The sequence below is a fragment of the Tursiops truncatus genome, chromosome 2 (assembly GCF_011762595.2).
Source record: "Tursiops truncatus isolate mTurTru1 chromosome 2, mTurTru1.mat.Y, whole genome shotgun sequence".
NCBI lineage: Eukaryota > Metazoa > Chordata > Mammalia > Artiodactyla > Delphinidae > Tursiops > Tursiops truncatus.
The window spans coordinates 140246049-140262514 of record NC_047035.1 but is presented as its reverse complement, the minus strand read 5'-3'; the positions used below and the strand labels follow the sequence as shown (position 1 = coordinate 140262514).

Sequence of the window (16466 nt, the reverse complement as noted above, 5' to 3'; positions counted from 1 at the left end):
TCAGAATGTCAGTGTTTATGCCCTGACAATGCAGAAACGATACAACTAGCACAGAAGGGGAAGGGGGAAGAAGATGACAAGTGGAGTTAAATGCCTTAATTGTATCAGTTATACAAGCCAGGAATCAAAGGCATGACTCAAAGCTGAAAACCCAGGTAACAGAAATACAGCATATTCAATTATACAAAGATAGTCACTTAGAAATAAAACTTTGGGAAAATAGGAGATAGAAAATGAAAGGGAAAAAAGGTAGGGAGGAAGTGGAAGCACGATCACTGCTCATCATAAAAAAGTAAAACACACTGACTAAACAGATAAAATTATGGATGATATTACATAAAATTTAAATTATAAAGTACTACGTACAAATATTTCTAAGTATCAGAAGAACCACACACAAAACCAAAGCAAACGGAACGTATGAGACCTTAATATGTATTTAATTAAATTATATTTAAATTAAATATAAAATTTAAAGTTACTTTACTGCGTATGGAATTCTGAATGAATGGTATGAATACGAAAGAAATAGAAGAGTCTGGTGAATAACAGGAGCCATCAAATGTAAGTCTGACTGACCGAAGAATGTTAGTAAAAACGCTCCTCCAACTTCTCTGAGAACCAGTAAGACACGTACAAAAACACCTTGGAGCTGGGCTTCCCTGGTGGTGCAGTGGTTAAGAATCCACCTGCCAATGCACGGGACATGGGTTCAAGCCCTGGTCCAGGAAGATCCCACATGCCATGGAGCAACTAAGCCCATGCACCACAACTACTGAGCCTGCACTCTAGAACCTGCGAGCCACAACTACTGAGCCCGTGTGCCACAACTACTGAAGCCCGTGTGCCTAGAGCCCCTGCTCTGCAACAAGAGAGGTCACCGCAATGAGAAGCCCGTGCTCACCGCAATTACAGAAAAGCCTGCGCACAGCAACAAAAACCCAATGCAGCCAAAAATAAAATTTTAAAAATAATTTAAAAAAAAAAAAACCTTGGAGCCAACAAACAGCATATATTAGAACCTTTTTTTAACTTCTGATATTCTAGGACTAAGAAATATATTTTTAATATTTATTTATTTATTTGGCTGCACTGGGTCTTAGTTGCAGCATGCGGGATCTTCGTTGCGGCATGCGGGATCTAGTTCCCTGACCAGGGATTGAACCTGGGCCCCCTGCATTGGGAGCGCAGAATCTTAACCACTGTACCACCAAGGAAGTCCCAGGATTAGAAAGTATTAATATGGACATGAGACCTATACATTTACAAAGAAAATGCTGACTTTACACACAAGGCTCATGTGAACAGAACTTTTGATTAAAGCTGTCTTCACTCCCCCTCACCCGCAGACTGATCAGTCCCTGAGTCCTACTGAACCTGCCTCTTCAGTATCTCAATATCCATTCCCTTCTCTCTGTCTCCACTGCCAACACCCTAATCTAAGCTGCCAACAATTCTATCTTGCCTGGACTATAGTAAAGCCTCCTAATTGGTATCCGTGACTCTAGTCTTTGCCTCTGCCAAATATGCAGCCCAAGTGATCTTTCTAAAATATAAATCTGGGCACTTCCCTGGTGGCACAGTGGTTAAGAATCTGCCTGCCAATGCGGGGGACATGGGTTCGAGCCCTGGTCCGGGAAGATCCCACATGCCACGGAGCAACTAAGCCCGTGCACCACAACTACTGAGCCTGCGTGCCACAACTACTGAAGCCTGCGTGCCTAGAGCCCCAGCTCCACAAGAGAAGCCACCGCAATGAGAAGCCCATGCACCGCAACAAAGAGTAATGCCCGCTCGCTGCAACTAGAGAAAGTCTGCGTGCAGCAACAAAGACCCAACACAGCCAAAAATAAATAAATTAAAAATAATAATACAAAAATAAAAAATAAATCTGATTGTGACACTCCCCTCCTTAAAAGCCTCTCAGCAGCTTATCATCACTTACAGGTTAAAGCCTAAAAGCCCTAGCCTAAAAGAGCAAAAAGTTTAAGAATACTCCCTGCCCGGCAGGGTATGGGGAAACCCCATCAGCATCAGCATCTAGAGGGATGCTGTTATAGAGGCATCATAGAGGCATCAGCACAGCCTCTATGGATAGTAATTTGGCATTATCTAGTAAAACTAAAAATACTTATACTCTTTGACCCAACAGTTCCACTCCTAGGAATTTACCCTAAAGATATACTTTCATGTGCAAATTGACATATATACAAGGATACTCGTTGCCTCATAGTTTATAATAGCAAAAGGCTAGAAAATATCTAAATTACATCAATACAGGATCGATCCAATGAATTATGGTATATCCACACCCCAAATAAATAAAATAAATACCCAAATAAAAAAGCAAGGTATAGGACAGAAAGTATCATATGCCACCTTTATGTGGAAAATACAGAGACACATATTTGTAAATGCACAGAAGACAGCTCTGGAAGGATGCCCAAGATACCAGTTATGGCAACTTATTTCAGGAAGAGGGATGGGGTGGTGGCGGTAGGGAAAGGGTGAAGATTTAATATTCTCTAAATACTTTTTATACTTTTTGGATTTTATACCATGTGCCTATGACACATATTTAACAAAATCCAATTAAGAATGAAAATGCATAAGTAAATAGGCCCTTGTGTGATCAGTGAGGGCTGTCCTTCAGCAGAGAACCCAGGTCTGTCTCTCCAGCCTCATCCCTTGGGTCCCTCCATCCAACAACACTAACGTACCATGCTGATTACTGTGCTATTTTATAACCACTTTGTTTTTCTCTGCTGGACATTCTCAGCCTTCTCATTGCTCACCTGAAGAACTCCTCCTTCTTTTCCCTGAAGACCTCACTCAAGTTTCTTCTCGTTTTAGAAGACTTCTGAGTTCCCTTCTCCACCCCCCAAAACGTACGTGGCTTCTTATCCTATGTACCCATGGCAAATGTACCTAATTCTATTATTATACCCTCATTCTCTGTGGCAGTTATGCACGTGTCACCTGCTAATCTGTGAACTCTTCCCTTTCAAAGAGGGCCCAGCACAGGCCCAGGGTTAGACTTGGTGTGCAATAACTATAAAGACTGACCTATCTAAACACTATGTGGGGTGGGTGTGTGTGTCTGCATCTGGAACTGTATGGAGAAGTGAGGAGGAATGTCATGTATTTCTTAAAAATAAAAAACTGTGTGAGCTGGGGTGAACCTATCTGGTTCTCTGTGGGCTTTTTCATTACAAAGAACATTAGCAGTTTTAATTTTCCATCCTGTCTTTCTGTCTTCTCTGTAAAATTTTTGAGATTAAGGAACCAGTCTGAATCACCTTTGCATCCTTCACAGACCGAGGCACATAGGAGGTTCACAGGAATGAGCCACTGAATGGCAAGTACTATGGCTTGTAATCCTCTAAGAGGAGAGAGTGCTGGTTTGGAGAAGCAGGATACAAAGCCAGGGGCTTAACAGGGATGGAGCAGGGCATTGTCAAGGACCTGGAATCTACTTCCTTGATGAAACCCAGACCCAGGGCTCATACTGAGGCTTCATCATCTTTAAATATTTGGTACAATTTTCCAGTGAAACCATGTGGCCCTAAAGATTTTGGGGAGGAGATTTAAAATTACAAACTCAATTTCCTTAACAGTCATAGTGTTATTCAAATTATCTTGTTTCATTTTTACATGAGTTTTGGTAGTTTTTTTTTTTTAAGAATTGTTCTATTTCATCTAAGTTGTTGAATTTGTGAGTGCATTTTTTCCCATAATAGTCCTTTATTATCCTTTTAATGCTTGCAGGTTCACTAGTGATATCTCCTTTCATTCTTTTTTTTTAAAGAGCTTTATTGAGGTATAATTGACAAAACAGTATACATTTAAAGTGTACAACTTGTGTTTTGATATATCTATATACTGTGAAATGATCACCACAATCAAGCTCCTCTTTCGTTCTGAATACAGGTAATTTGTGTCTTCTCTTTTTTTTTTTTTCTTTGTGAGTCTTGCTAGAGGTTTATCAATATTATTGATCTTTTCAAATAACAAGATTTTGGTTTAATTTTTTTCCATAGTTTTTGTTTTCAATTTCATTTTTTACTCTTTTCTTATTTTCCCCTTCCTTCTGCTTGCTTTGGGTTAGTTTTGTTCTTCCTTTTCTAGTTTATCAATATGAGAGCTTAGAGTATTGATTTCAGACCTTCTTTTCTAATATAAATATTTAATGCTATAAATTTTCCTCAAGACACTGATTTAACAGCATCTAAAATTTTGATATGTTGTACTTTCACTTTCATTCAGTTCAAAATATTTCCCAATTGACCTTAAGATCTTCCTCTCTGACGCATAAAAGTGCGATATTTAATTTAAAAGTGTTTGGAGACTTTCCTATTATCCTCTGTCACTGATTTCTAGTTTAATTTCATTTTTGTCAGAGAACATACTTTGTATTATTTCAAATATTTTATATTTGTTAAGGTTTGTTTATGACCCAGGATATGATCTATTCTAGTGAATGTTTTATATGCACTTGAAATGAATGAGTATTCTGTTGTTGTTATGTGGAGTATGCTATGTGTCTATTAGATCCAGTTAGTTGATAAAGCTATTCAGTTCTTTTCTATTCTTACTGATTTTCTGTTTACTAGTTCAATTATTGAGTTATTGAGAGGCGTGTTAAAGTCTCCAACTATAATTGTTGATTTGTTTATTTCTCCTTTCAGTTCTGCCAGTTTTTCTTCATGTATTTTGAAGCTCTGTTGTTAGGGGCAAACTCATTTTCATTTTCTTGAATTGATTCTTTTATCATTATGTACTTCACTATTTTTCCCTGGTAATTTTCTTTGCTCTGAAGTCTGGTTTGTCTGATATTAATATGGCCAGTCCAGTTTTCAGTTGATTAGTGTTTGCATTGTATATATTTTCTATAATTTTACTTTTAACCTACCTATATCATTGGAATTGAAGTCAATTTCTTTTAAAAAGTATAGAGTTGGGAATTTTTTTTTTTGATCCAGTCTCACAATCTCTGTCTTTTACTTCATGTGTTTAGACTACTTATATTTAATATAATTATTTATACGTTTGAATTTACATCAATTATTTTATTATTTGTTTTCTATTTGTTCCCTCTGTTATTTCTTCCTGTTTCCCCTTTCCAGTTTTCTTGTAGATTATTTGAAAATTTTTAGTATTCCACTTTAATTTACATATTGTGATGTTTACTATATTTCTTTGTATTTTAATTGTTGTTCTAGGGCCTGCAATACATACACTTAACTTCCCACAGTCTACTTAGAGTCAACATCTTACCACTGCAAGTGAAATGTAGTAATCTTACCACCACATAGGTCCCTTTACCCTCTCCCTCTTTATATGTTACATTTACATACATTAAAAACTTTAGCAGACAACGTTATAATCTGTACTTTTTACCTTCAAACACTTTTTAAAGAATTCAAGAAGACCGCACACCACAACGAAGAGTAGCCCCTGCTCGTCGCAACTAGAGAAAGCCTGCGCACAGCAACGAAGACCCAACGCGGCCAAATAAATAAATAAATAATTTTTAAAAAAGAATTCAAGAAGAGAAGAATAATCTATTATGTTTACCCAGGTATTTACAAGATTCCTTGTATCATTTCTCTTTGTCTGAAAAATTTACTTTACCAATTCTTTTAGAACAGGTCTGCTAGTACTGTATTCTCTTAGTTTCCCTTTATCTTGGAATGTCTTTATTTCACCTTCAATACTAAAAGATATGTTTGCTGAATGTAGAATTATAGATTGAAAAGCATTTTCTTTCAGCAGTTAAAAAATATTATTTCACTTCCTTTTTAACCTCCATTGTTTCTGATGAGAAATCTGCAGTCATTCAAGTTATTGTTCCCCTATAAATAGTGCGTCATTTTTTCTCTGACTACTTTCAAGATTTTATTGCTGTTGTTGTCTTCAGTTCTCAGCAATTTGACTATGCTGTTCCCTGGCATGGAATTCTGTGGGTGTTTCTTATTTGGGGTTTGCTGAACTTCTTGATCTGTAAGTTTGTGGGGGTTTTTTTGCCAAATTTGGGAAGTTTTCAGCCATTATTTCTTCATATATTTTCTCTGCACCATACTCTCTTCTCTCCTTCTGGGTATCCAATGACATGAATGTTAGACATTTTGATATTGCACCACAGATCCTTGAAGCTCTGTTCATGTCTTTTTCTCTCTGTTATTCAGATTGAATACTTTTGATTGACCTATCTTCAAAGTGCACTGACTTTTTCCCTATTGTCCTCATTCTGCTGTTGTGCCCAACAAGCAAGTCTTTTTTATTTCAGTTATTTTATTTTTCAGTTCTAAAATGAACAATTTGTTCTTTATATCTTGTATTTCTTTGCCAAGACTTTCTATCTTTCCACTTATTTCCAGAGTGTTCAACCTTACTTTCTGTCACTGCTTTAGAGTCAGATAATTCCAACATATCTGCCATCTTGACATTGGCATTCTTTAACTGCCTTTTCCCATGCAAGTTGAGATTTTCCTGATTTTCTCATATGCCAAATAATACTTACTATATCTGGCACATTTTGAATATTATGAGATTCTGGTTTCTTATATAAATCCTATGGAGAACGTTAATATTTTTGTCTTAGCAGACACTCTACTTGGTTGTGTTCAGGCTGCAAGTTCCATTCAACATTCTGAGGTTGTAGTTTCAGTGTCAGTTCCATTTTCAAAGTCTTTGCAGTGCTATTCAGATCTGTCCTGTATGTGTGCCACCCAGTGGCCAGTCTGGGACTTGGATGATGGCCTCTTAGTTCTTTTTTGATACAATGTTCAGAACCAGATCCATGCATGAACAGCGTGAGAATAAGCCCAGGAATTTATAAACAGCTTATGAAGTCACTTTCCCAAACTTCTTCCTGTGTATGATCTACCCTTTACTTTCTGGGTCCCTAGGATTCCCTTTTCCAGTCCTCCCTCAAAGTTTTAGACCCCTGTGGCCTCTGCTACTGTCACTACCAGGAGATTCCTCTCCTATTCCTCAAGCCTGTTCAAAAGGGCTTCTAAAGCTCTCTCTGTTCATCCTGATGCTTATTTCTGAGTTTCTGATTGCATTAAGACCAGGCCAGGTAATACTAGATTTTTTTAAGGGTAAATACTGCTGAATCAGTGGTACTTATTTCTGGTCTTATTCCTCAGTCTGTCTGCTACTATTTGCTTATCAAAGTCATCAAGTAGGGTTTCCCTGGTGGTGCAGTGGTTAAGAATCCGCCTGCCAATTCAGGGGACATGGGTTCAAGCCCTGGAAGAGTCCACATGCCGTGGAGGAACTAAGCCCCTGGGCCACAACTACTGAACCTGTGCTCTAGAGCCCGTGTGCCACAACTACCGAGGCTGCGCTCTGGAGCCAGCAAGCCGCAACTACCGAAGCCCACGCACCTAGAGCCCGTGCTCTGCAACAAGAGAAGCCACCACAATGAGAAGCCCACACACTGCAACGAAGAGTAGCCCCCGCTCACCACAAGGAGACCCGCACGGCAACAAAGACCCAACGCAGCCAAAAATAAATACATAAAATAAATATATTTTTTTAAAAAAGTCATCAAGTAGCTGCACCATGCATTTAGCCCAAGTTTTTAGTTGCATTCAGTGGGAGATACAGGGTAGATGGTATTTACTCCATCTTATCCAGAACTGGAACTACCATAACCACGATAACTAATTTAACATTCGTTACTGTATTCTCTAGTTCTGGATTTCTAGTTGGTTCATTTTAAAGTCTTTGCCACTTTTTATAGTTTCTAGTTCTCTGCCGAAATCTTCACTCTTGCCTTTTTATCTTCTTGAATATAGAATGTATAGTTCTAGTTTTAATAGTTCATGTCTGATAATTCCAAAACTTGGAATATATTGTCTGCTGTTTTTGCTAGCTCTTTTTCATGTTTCTTTTTTTTTTTTTTTTTTTTTTTTTTGCCATAATACGCAGCTTGCAGGATCTTAGTTCTCCAACCAGGGATTGACCCAGGGCCACAGCCGTGAAAGTGCTGAGTCCTAACCACTGGGCTGCTGGGCAAGTCCCCCTTTTCACGTTTTCCTCTCTTTGTGTGCCTAGTTATCTTCATTTAGGTGCTGAATATTATATTTGAAACATTTTTCAAAAATAATTTGTGGCTTTAGATGATGTTATCATCCTCCAGATGCTTGGGAGCAAGGTATCTTGAACCACCTTAATCTGATTTCAAGGATTGAGATATTTCTTGGTCACCCAGGTAACTCAGAGTTAAGCCTCAACCCCCATGAGGGTAATTTGCTTCTGGTTCCCTTAATCCTATGGTACAAACCTTCAGGGTTCCCAACCCAAAGACAAGGGGGTTTATCAGGGCTACCACCCTTGAGACCATGGGCTCCAATTCTGGTCTCCCAAGTCCCTTGAGGCTGTCTACAACACTGCTGAGTCTCTCATTCTCCCCTTCTGGAGTGGCAAACAACCCCAGGACAAAAGCTATGCCAAAGGCTGAGCTCACCATTCTGGATTTCCATCTCTTCCCAGATCCTGGGCAAGTGATTCTTCACTTTGTTAGCTCTCCAGTGCCTTCAAGCAGACATTTTAATATTTTGCTCAGCTTTATTAGTTGCCCTCAGTAGGAAAGTTGGTTGGAATTATCTAACCCAGCATTACTGGAAGCTGATATTCAAAAAATGTTAGTTCTCTCCCCTTTCTGTCTCACTCCCAAGACTGGGAGCGAGGATAGGCAGGGGACTTCCTTGGCAGTCCAGTGGTTGAGACTCTGTGCTTCCAATGCAGGGGGCATGGGTGTGATCCCTGGCCAGGGAAGTAAGATCCCATGTGCTGTGTGGTATGGTAAAAAAAAAAAAAAAAAAAAAAAAAATTTTAAAGAAAATTTTTTTTTAATTTAAAAAAGATTAGGACAGGCAGGTGTGCATTCCTACCTACCACTTACCTTGCTTCATGCTATTTGTCCTTCCCAGAATGTCTTCCTTCCTCTCTTTAACCTATCTAATTTCTTTTTATCTGGGGATATTATGGGCATTCTTTTTTTTTTTTTTTTTTTTTGCGGTACGCGGGCCTCTCACTGTTGTGGCCTCTCCCGTTGCGGAGCACAGGCTCCGGACGCGCAGGCGCAGCGGCCATGGCTCACGGGCCCAGCCGCTCCGCGGCATGTGGGATCTTCCCGGACTGGGGCACGAACCCGCGTCCCCCGCATCGGCAGGCGGACTCTCAACCACTGCACCACCAGGGAAGCCCTGGGCATTCTTTTATATTAAAAAAATTATATTCGATGTTTTTCTACTATGGTATTTCCAGTAATAAACCCTATACATGCTGCCAACCGGCCTCTTCCCAGATGCCTTCTCTCGTGACTGCAGACCACCCCACTCTCCGTCCCTAGAAACCTACCGCAATAACATTCACCACAGCCTCTTTGCGCTTATGGTTTGGTACAAGTCTAATACCCTGGATTCATTAGATAATTTCTTAAGGCAACGATCATGTCTCTCCTCAAGCCCCCCTCCCTTCAACAGCTCTCAGAAAATACTTATATTCACGTAGTCTCTGAAAACCAAAGCACCCTAATTATGCAAGGAGAGTTTCCGCATATTGAGACGATCATCCTCAGGACATACAGGATGTAAAGTACTGTGAGGTCTCAAGGCGTTCAGCAGAGCCCTTTCATGTCTATACCACCCACTCTGAGGATTTGGGCAAATGGGGCATTCCACCATATCCCCAGGCTCCTGTAGCTCAGCTCCAGAGATCTGAGCCAGTCTCAGAGAAGATCTCAGGTTAGGGCACTAAAAAGCAGCCTTTGAGGAAACTGAAGGCCATTCACCAAGTACCTTAAGCAAGATTGCTTCTGCCCAGGGAAAGAGCTCCCTGAATAGCATGGCTGGGCTCAAGGAGAGGGTCCCTGGACATTCTTAACAACCCAAGAGGCCTCAGTTTTAGCACCTGCTCCTCATCCATATATCCAAGACGAAAGCCTAACTTGAGCTGTCAGAGATGTCCCTTATTTCCAGGACAGGAAATCAAGACAGTATAGGGAAGCAGCAGCAGATTCCAGAAGCAGAGGCCTTTAAAATATCTAACGCTAACAAGAGGCATGCTGGACCCATATGGAGAAAATAACAGAGCTTAAAAAGAAATAAGAGGGAACGTCCAGTGGTTAGGACTCTGCGCTTTCATTGCCGAGGCCCTGGGTTCAATCCCTGGTCAGGGAGCTAAGATCCCGCGAGCTGCGCGGCTCGGGCCAAAACTTTTTTTTTAATTTAAAAATAAAAAAAGAAAGAAGGCTTGAATGATAGAAAAAAATACCATGCTCCTGGATAAGAAAGCTAAATATTAAGATATTGATATTTCCAAATTAATTCTTATGCAGTCTTATACTTAATGCAGTCTCAATCAAAATACCAATGGTATAGAGACAGAAAGCAGATTAGTGGTTGCCTGGTCGTGGGGGTGGGAACAAGGATTAACTGCAAAAAAGGAACAAGGATCTTTTCAGGGTGATGGAAATTTTTTTTTTTTTTTTTTTTTTTGCGGTACGCGGGCCTCTCACTGCTGTGGCCCCTCCCACTGCGGAGCACAGGCTCCGGATACGCAGGCTCATAGGCCATAGTTCACGTGCCCAGCCGCTCCGCGGCATGTGGGATCTTCCTGGACCGGGGCACGAACCCGCATCCCCTGCATCGGCAGGCGGACTCTCAACCACTGTGCCACCAGGGAAGCCCGATGGAAATGTTTTAAAACCGGATTGTGGTGATGGCTGTACAACTGTGAATTGTGTACACTGGTCTGTACATTTTAAATAGGTGACTATTATTGGTGTATAAATTATACCTCGATCAAGCTGTTTAAAAATAGAAACCTAACAAATTTTACTAAAAGACCATTCAAAATTCAAATCTGACTAGTCTTCCATGAAAGGATGTAATATGCTTTTGATCTTGTTAAAAATAATTCATCCCTTTTTGAAAATGTAGTTTTTTAAAATGGTGAATATAAGGATACAAGGTATAAAAAACAATGTTATCTGGGAGTTTGGAAAAATTCAAACAATGATTCTAAAGTTTTCCTACAGGAATAAACAAGAGAGAATAGCTGAAACATGTTTAAAAGAAGCATAAGAGGGTTGCTCTGCCAGAAATGAAAGCTACAACAATTAAAATGAGATCATCCTGTTGTATGAGTCAACAAACAGATTAATGGATTATGATCGATGTATATATGGGAACTAAAATAGGCTTTAGTGGGTATAAAATTAGTGTATAAAGAAAGAATCACAAACTAATAGGAAAAGGTTGAATTTGGGGGAATACTTATTAACCAAAAATTGAGCTAGAGACTGATACCATGCTATACATACAAATCAATTCCAGATTAATTTAAAAGTCAAATGAAGAAATTCAAAAAAAAATTATAAAAATACAGATATATATTTAACTAACCTTGGAATAAGGAAAAAAAGCATAAACACTATTGAAGAAATGGTTAAAATATGCATATTGGGGCATCTTACATAACCACTAAAAATGAAGTTTTTCAGATAATTTTCAGGAACCATGAAAAACTGCTCATGAAATAATGAGAAGTAACAAAAGGAGAATATAAAACTGAATCAGAATAACAATGTAAATCAAATTTTTAAATAACAAAATACATATACAGAAAGATTGGTAGATATATCAAGATGTCTTTGGATGGTAGAATTATAGGTGAATTTTTACTTTTTCCTTTCAGCTTTTAGAATTTTCCCCCATATTTTTTACTATGGTCATGCATTTCTTTCATAATCAAAAAAGATTTTTTAAAAAAGATTTGGTAGAATGAGAATATGAAAAACCAATCAAATTCAGCTACTAAAAAGCAACAGCTTCAAAAATACATATAGCTGTTAAATGCATTTTTCACATGTATGATACATTTCACAATTTTTTTCAGTACTAAAAAAAAAAAAAAAAGCCACAAAAGCTCTTTGCAGGAACAGCAGAACCTCTACAGACAGCCTCTCCTGTGCCTGCAGTGCCCCAGCCCATTCGTCCCACCTGCAAGAGGCAAGGAGGGCCTTGTCAGGAGGATGCAGCCATTCTGGCTGTGGTATTCCCCACCGCTGTGGGCAGAGAAGCCAGATTCACTCACAGACTTGGCCGCCAGCCTGATCTCTTCCCAAATGTGCTCCCTAGGGGCCCATGAGGGCCATTCCTACCATATGCTCTGCTGTCCGCATGTGGAGCGGCCCCATCTGGGCTCCTAGGAACTCACCACTGCAGCTGCTGAAACCTCCTGAGACCAGGCATGAGAGGCTGAGAGTCATGAACAGATTCAGAGAGTCTGGTTTGAGGTTCACCCCACTCCAAAGACCTCTGAACTACCGTCCCCACAGACTAACCTCAGTACCCTCAGCACACACTGAAAGAAAACCATCTCCCCTGGCCACCCTTGAAACTGGTCTCTCCCTCCTGCCCCCATGAAAGCTCTCTGTGTGGGAAAGGCAGCCCCTCCAGGAAGCATCCTTTTCCCGCTGCCCTCCAGGAGGTACTGCAGCAGCTTGTCCCTCATGTTTCCCTTCACTGTTCCAAGAAGCCGTCTGTCTTCTGCCTTGACCCCTGTGAAACACTGCTTTCAGCTGCTCCTCCTGTCTCCTGGGACCCATGCTCCTGCTTCCTCTGCCCCAAGAAACAATTTCATCTTAGTTCCCGCCAAAACGCTGTCTCCACTTGGGGTTGCCAGATTTAGCAAAGAGAAATACAGGACACCCAGTTAAATCTGAATTTCAGACAGAAAACCAATCATTTCTTAGTATAAGTATATCCCATCTATTTTATCCAACCCACCCCCAGTCTTGATACACTTTTTCCTTCTGCCCCACCATAAAACACTCCTTCTCTCTACACTCCTGTGAAATACTGCCTGCCCTCTGCCCCTGAAACATGAAACACTGACCAAACGGGATAAACTGTTTTCCTTCTGTTAATCCTCTCAATTCCGCTCCCCTCTTCCCTCTTCCCCTGCCCCCTACCCCCATCAAACTCCTCAATGCTGCCACCTGGATGCCCTCCCCTCCCCTGTCTCCACACAAAACCTCTGTCCTCTGTTGGCTACCTGATCCCCAGAAGAATGCCAGCACTCCTGTACTCAGGGAAAACAGTTTGCCTCTACCTCCCACCACAGTAATGTCTCAGACCTACTGCCATTTATTTCGTTCTTAGCATGCACCAAGCCCTGAGCCAAGCACCCTGATTCTCACAGCAGCCCTTTGAAGTAGGCACTGTTTCTATTAAGGTTTTATGACTTGCCCAAGATCGCACAATGTTAAGGATAGTCAGATTTGCACATAGGTATACCTGACTCCGAAATCTTAGATAAAACCCCAGATCAAGTCAGAATTTTCTGGACAGTGGATATTTTTTCAATCTTCTACTAAGTACCCAGGTCAAGACCCACTGCACACTACAGACCACTCCTCAGTCTCCCCATTCTCTTTCCTCCCCAAAGAACATCCTCTTCCTCCGCCCCCCTCTGCGACATAGTCCCCTCGGCAGTGAACTTCCGTGTTGTCAGAGGAGATGGTCACAGTCAGGCTGTGCCGCCCACACGCCTGGCATCTGGGGACTGCCTGGGGCGAGGCCCAGGCCTGTGGTCCCCTGCTCCTGGCCAGCACTCCACCTCACCCCACCCCCTTCTATAAATATCCCACTGCTCACTGGCTGCCCAGCTGCTGCAGCAACAGTTTCCATGAGGTCATCTTTCCCGAGCGGCCTCCGGGCACCCAACACCCACACTTACCTTTCCTGGAGTCCTGTGGCCTGCTTGCCCCTGCAAGGGGCTGTCCTGGGTGCTCTGTCTCCGCCGGGCGGGGGGTGTGGGCACTTGGGCAGAGGCCTGAGGCGGGGCCTTCCCTGAGCTCTGAGCCCCAGGTTCTGGATCTTGACTTGGGGAAGAATCAGGCTTGCAGCTGGTGGTGGGCTCCCCTTTGGACTTCGGAGGAGCAAATCTCTTCCTGTTGAAGGGCCTAGTCTGCTGGGGGGCTGAGGGCGTGGGCTGGCCAGGGACAGCAGGTTCCCTCTCACCTCTGGCTTTGCTGGATACCTTCCCTGAGGGCAGCTCTCCAGGTGTACTGCCCCGGGGGGTCTGGGCCCCCTCCTCCCCCTGAGGCTTGTCTGCCTGGGTACTCTCCAGATACATGTCCTTCAGGGAGAAATACACTTCCTGGTCTGGGCCTGGGACAGGGGCATTCTGGGCCTGGTCTTGAGTACCCACAGCAGAGGCTGGCTTCCTGGTGCCATCTGCTCCGGAGGATCCAGGCCCCTGTGCGGCCCTGCCCCTCGGCTGGGTCTGAACCTGCTCCATGTCCATGGGCCCCTGTGTCCCACAGGAGTCAGGCTTGTCTGAACTGGGGACACAGTTTTCAGAGGAACGGTGGCTTCGAGCTGCCCTCTCTACCTCTGGCTTCTGCACACCTTGCTTAGGTTCCTCATCTTTCTTTTTCTTCTTGGCCCCAGACTCCTTTTTGGGGGCTCTTTGAGGCCCCAGCTCCATGGCTTTACAGATGTATGTCAACAGGCCATGCTCCCCAGCTTCCCCGTTCTCAGGGGCAGCCTCGCCGTTGGTGGTCACCTCTCCGGAAGCAAAACTGTTGATCAGGCCCAAACCTGGGTGCTGACCAGGCTCCGTCTCTCCCTCCTGCCAAGCCACCGGTGTCCCGTTCTCGACCTCCCGGGTGGGGGACGAGGGGACTGGCACCTCGGCCCCACTCAGCCGCCGCTTCCGCTGGAAGCGGTCGGGGCTGAGCTTGCGCAGGGTGTCGGCCTCTTCCACGGCCTCCTTCCCGTGCTTCCAGCTCTTCTCGATCTCACGCATCTTTGCCGCAGCCTTGCGCTTCAGCTTGGCGAACCATCGCTGGTGGATCTTGTATTCGGTCATGGTGCCCACCTCCAAGACCCCCGAGCAGGACACAATTCCTTTGGCATTCTGGGCAGAGGCCTGGTAGATGGCGGCATCTTCTTCTCGACACCTAGAGGCAGGAGCATGAGATGGGAGGTGAGAGCCCACAATCCTCGCAGCCAGAGCCTCGCAGAGTTGAGCGCCCCGCCCCACCCCCTGCCAGCCCTGCCCCGAGTGCCACGCCCCACCTCCGACAGCACCACCTCCAAAATTCCCCACTACAGCTGAGGAAACTGAGTCTGGCAAGAGGGTGGGAGCTGGCCAAGGTCATGCTGTTCCAGGACAGATTAGACTTGGGGCCCAGGAGAGCTCCCTTCAGAAGCAGGTGACCCACACAGCCCCTTGTGAAGTAAGGATGACACAGGAGCTTTTTTGGGAAGCTGACCTCATGGAAAATGTTGCTATGGGTCAGGACCCCCTCTGGTTACACTCAGCTCTCTGGCTGTCAGAGATACTCCCGCCCTGGCCTTAGGAGATCCCAGACACTGGCAGGCAGACACGCTTCAGCAGGTGGCTCAGCTTAGCCGCAGAACCCCGCCTCCACCCCCAGATCCTGTCTGGGCGTCTTCATCCAGCTGACTCCATTTCTAAGGGCAGACGTGGGCCATAGGACCTTCAGGAGGGCAGAGAGAGCAGAACAGGCCCCTCTCCCTCACCTGTAGAGCTGCAGTGTGTGGCGGTTGCCCTGATGAGTGATCTCGTATTTTGGCAAGCCACAGTAGCGGTCCAGCTCTGTGTCATCCTTGTACCAGGTCACCTCTGGCTCTGGGTATCCTAAGAGGGAAGCAGGAGATTGGGTTGCAGGGAGACCAGTTCCAACATAGTGGGAGGAGAGAACAGGATGCCATGGCTTCCCCAGACCACCTGAAGAGACTGGACTGGCCCACCTGCCCCCGGGGCTTGTAGCAAGAAGAGGGCTATCATATGGCTCAGCTTATTTTTAGAAGCTAGGCCCTGTCAAAGCCTAAAACTGTTCCCCTTCAGCAGCTGGAAGGCAAATATAGAGGAGAAACTGCCTAGCTTCTGGTAAGAAGGGAAGCAAGGAGTTTCCAGAAAGCTTTGGCTGGTAGTAATAAGCTTCCTTTCTTCAGTGGCCTGTTCTACATCCTCAACAGTAGTAACAGCTCTATCCTCGGAGGTCTCTCACCAATACCCAATATCAACACCACTGCCAAGAGCCCTCCTTCTTTCATTCCAGCTTCCTGAGCTGTTAGTATTATTTGATGACACAGCTAAAACATCCATCCATCCATCCGTCCATCCACCCATCCACACCTACTTTCCCATCCATTCACTACTGTGAAACTGACTGAGGTATTTTCCCAGCCCCTCCTCTCTGGATTTCCAGCCCTACTCACAAAGAGCTTCCTACTGTAAAAGTCACATGTCCCTTCCTCCCTGGACACTTGGCTGATTTGTCCAGTAATGGACACATAATCAGTTAATCTAATCCAATTCTTTGACCTAGTATTTGGGAATTGGAACCTAGAGACGGTCTACCCTAGTGTCTGGAAATAACTTGGAAGGGGTACAGCCATGTTCTGCCA

The 16466-nt window shown here is 43.5% G+C and overlaps 1 protein-coding gene across 2 annotated transcripts in view; it reads right to left on the bottom strand.

Annotated features, from left to right (window-relative positions):
• ALPK3 (alpha kinase 3) overlaps window positions 1–16466 on the bottom strand; it is a 47653-nt gene that overhangs the window by 12439 nt on the left and 18748 nt on the right. For both annotated transcript variants that reach the window (XM_033852192.2, XM_073801434.1), the window contains 2 exons: window positions 15576–15693; window positions 13762–14989 (listed from right to left, as the gene is read on the bottom strand). In XM_033852192.2, coding sequence (XP_033708083.1) covers window positions 13762–14989; window positions 15576–15693 — 1346 coding nt within the window. The remainder of the gene's footprint in view (window positions 1–13761; window positions 14990–15575; window positions 15694–16466) is intronic.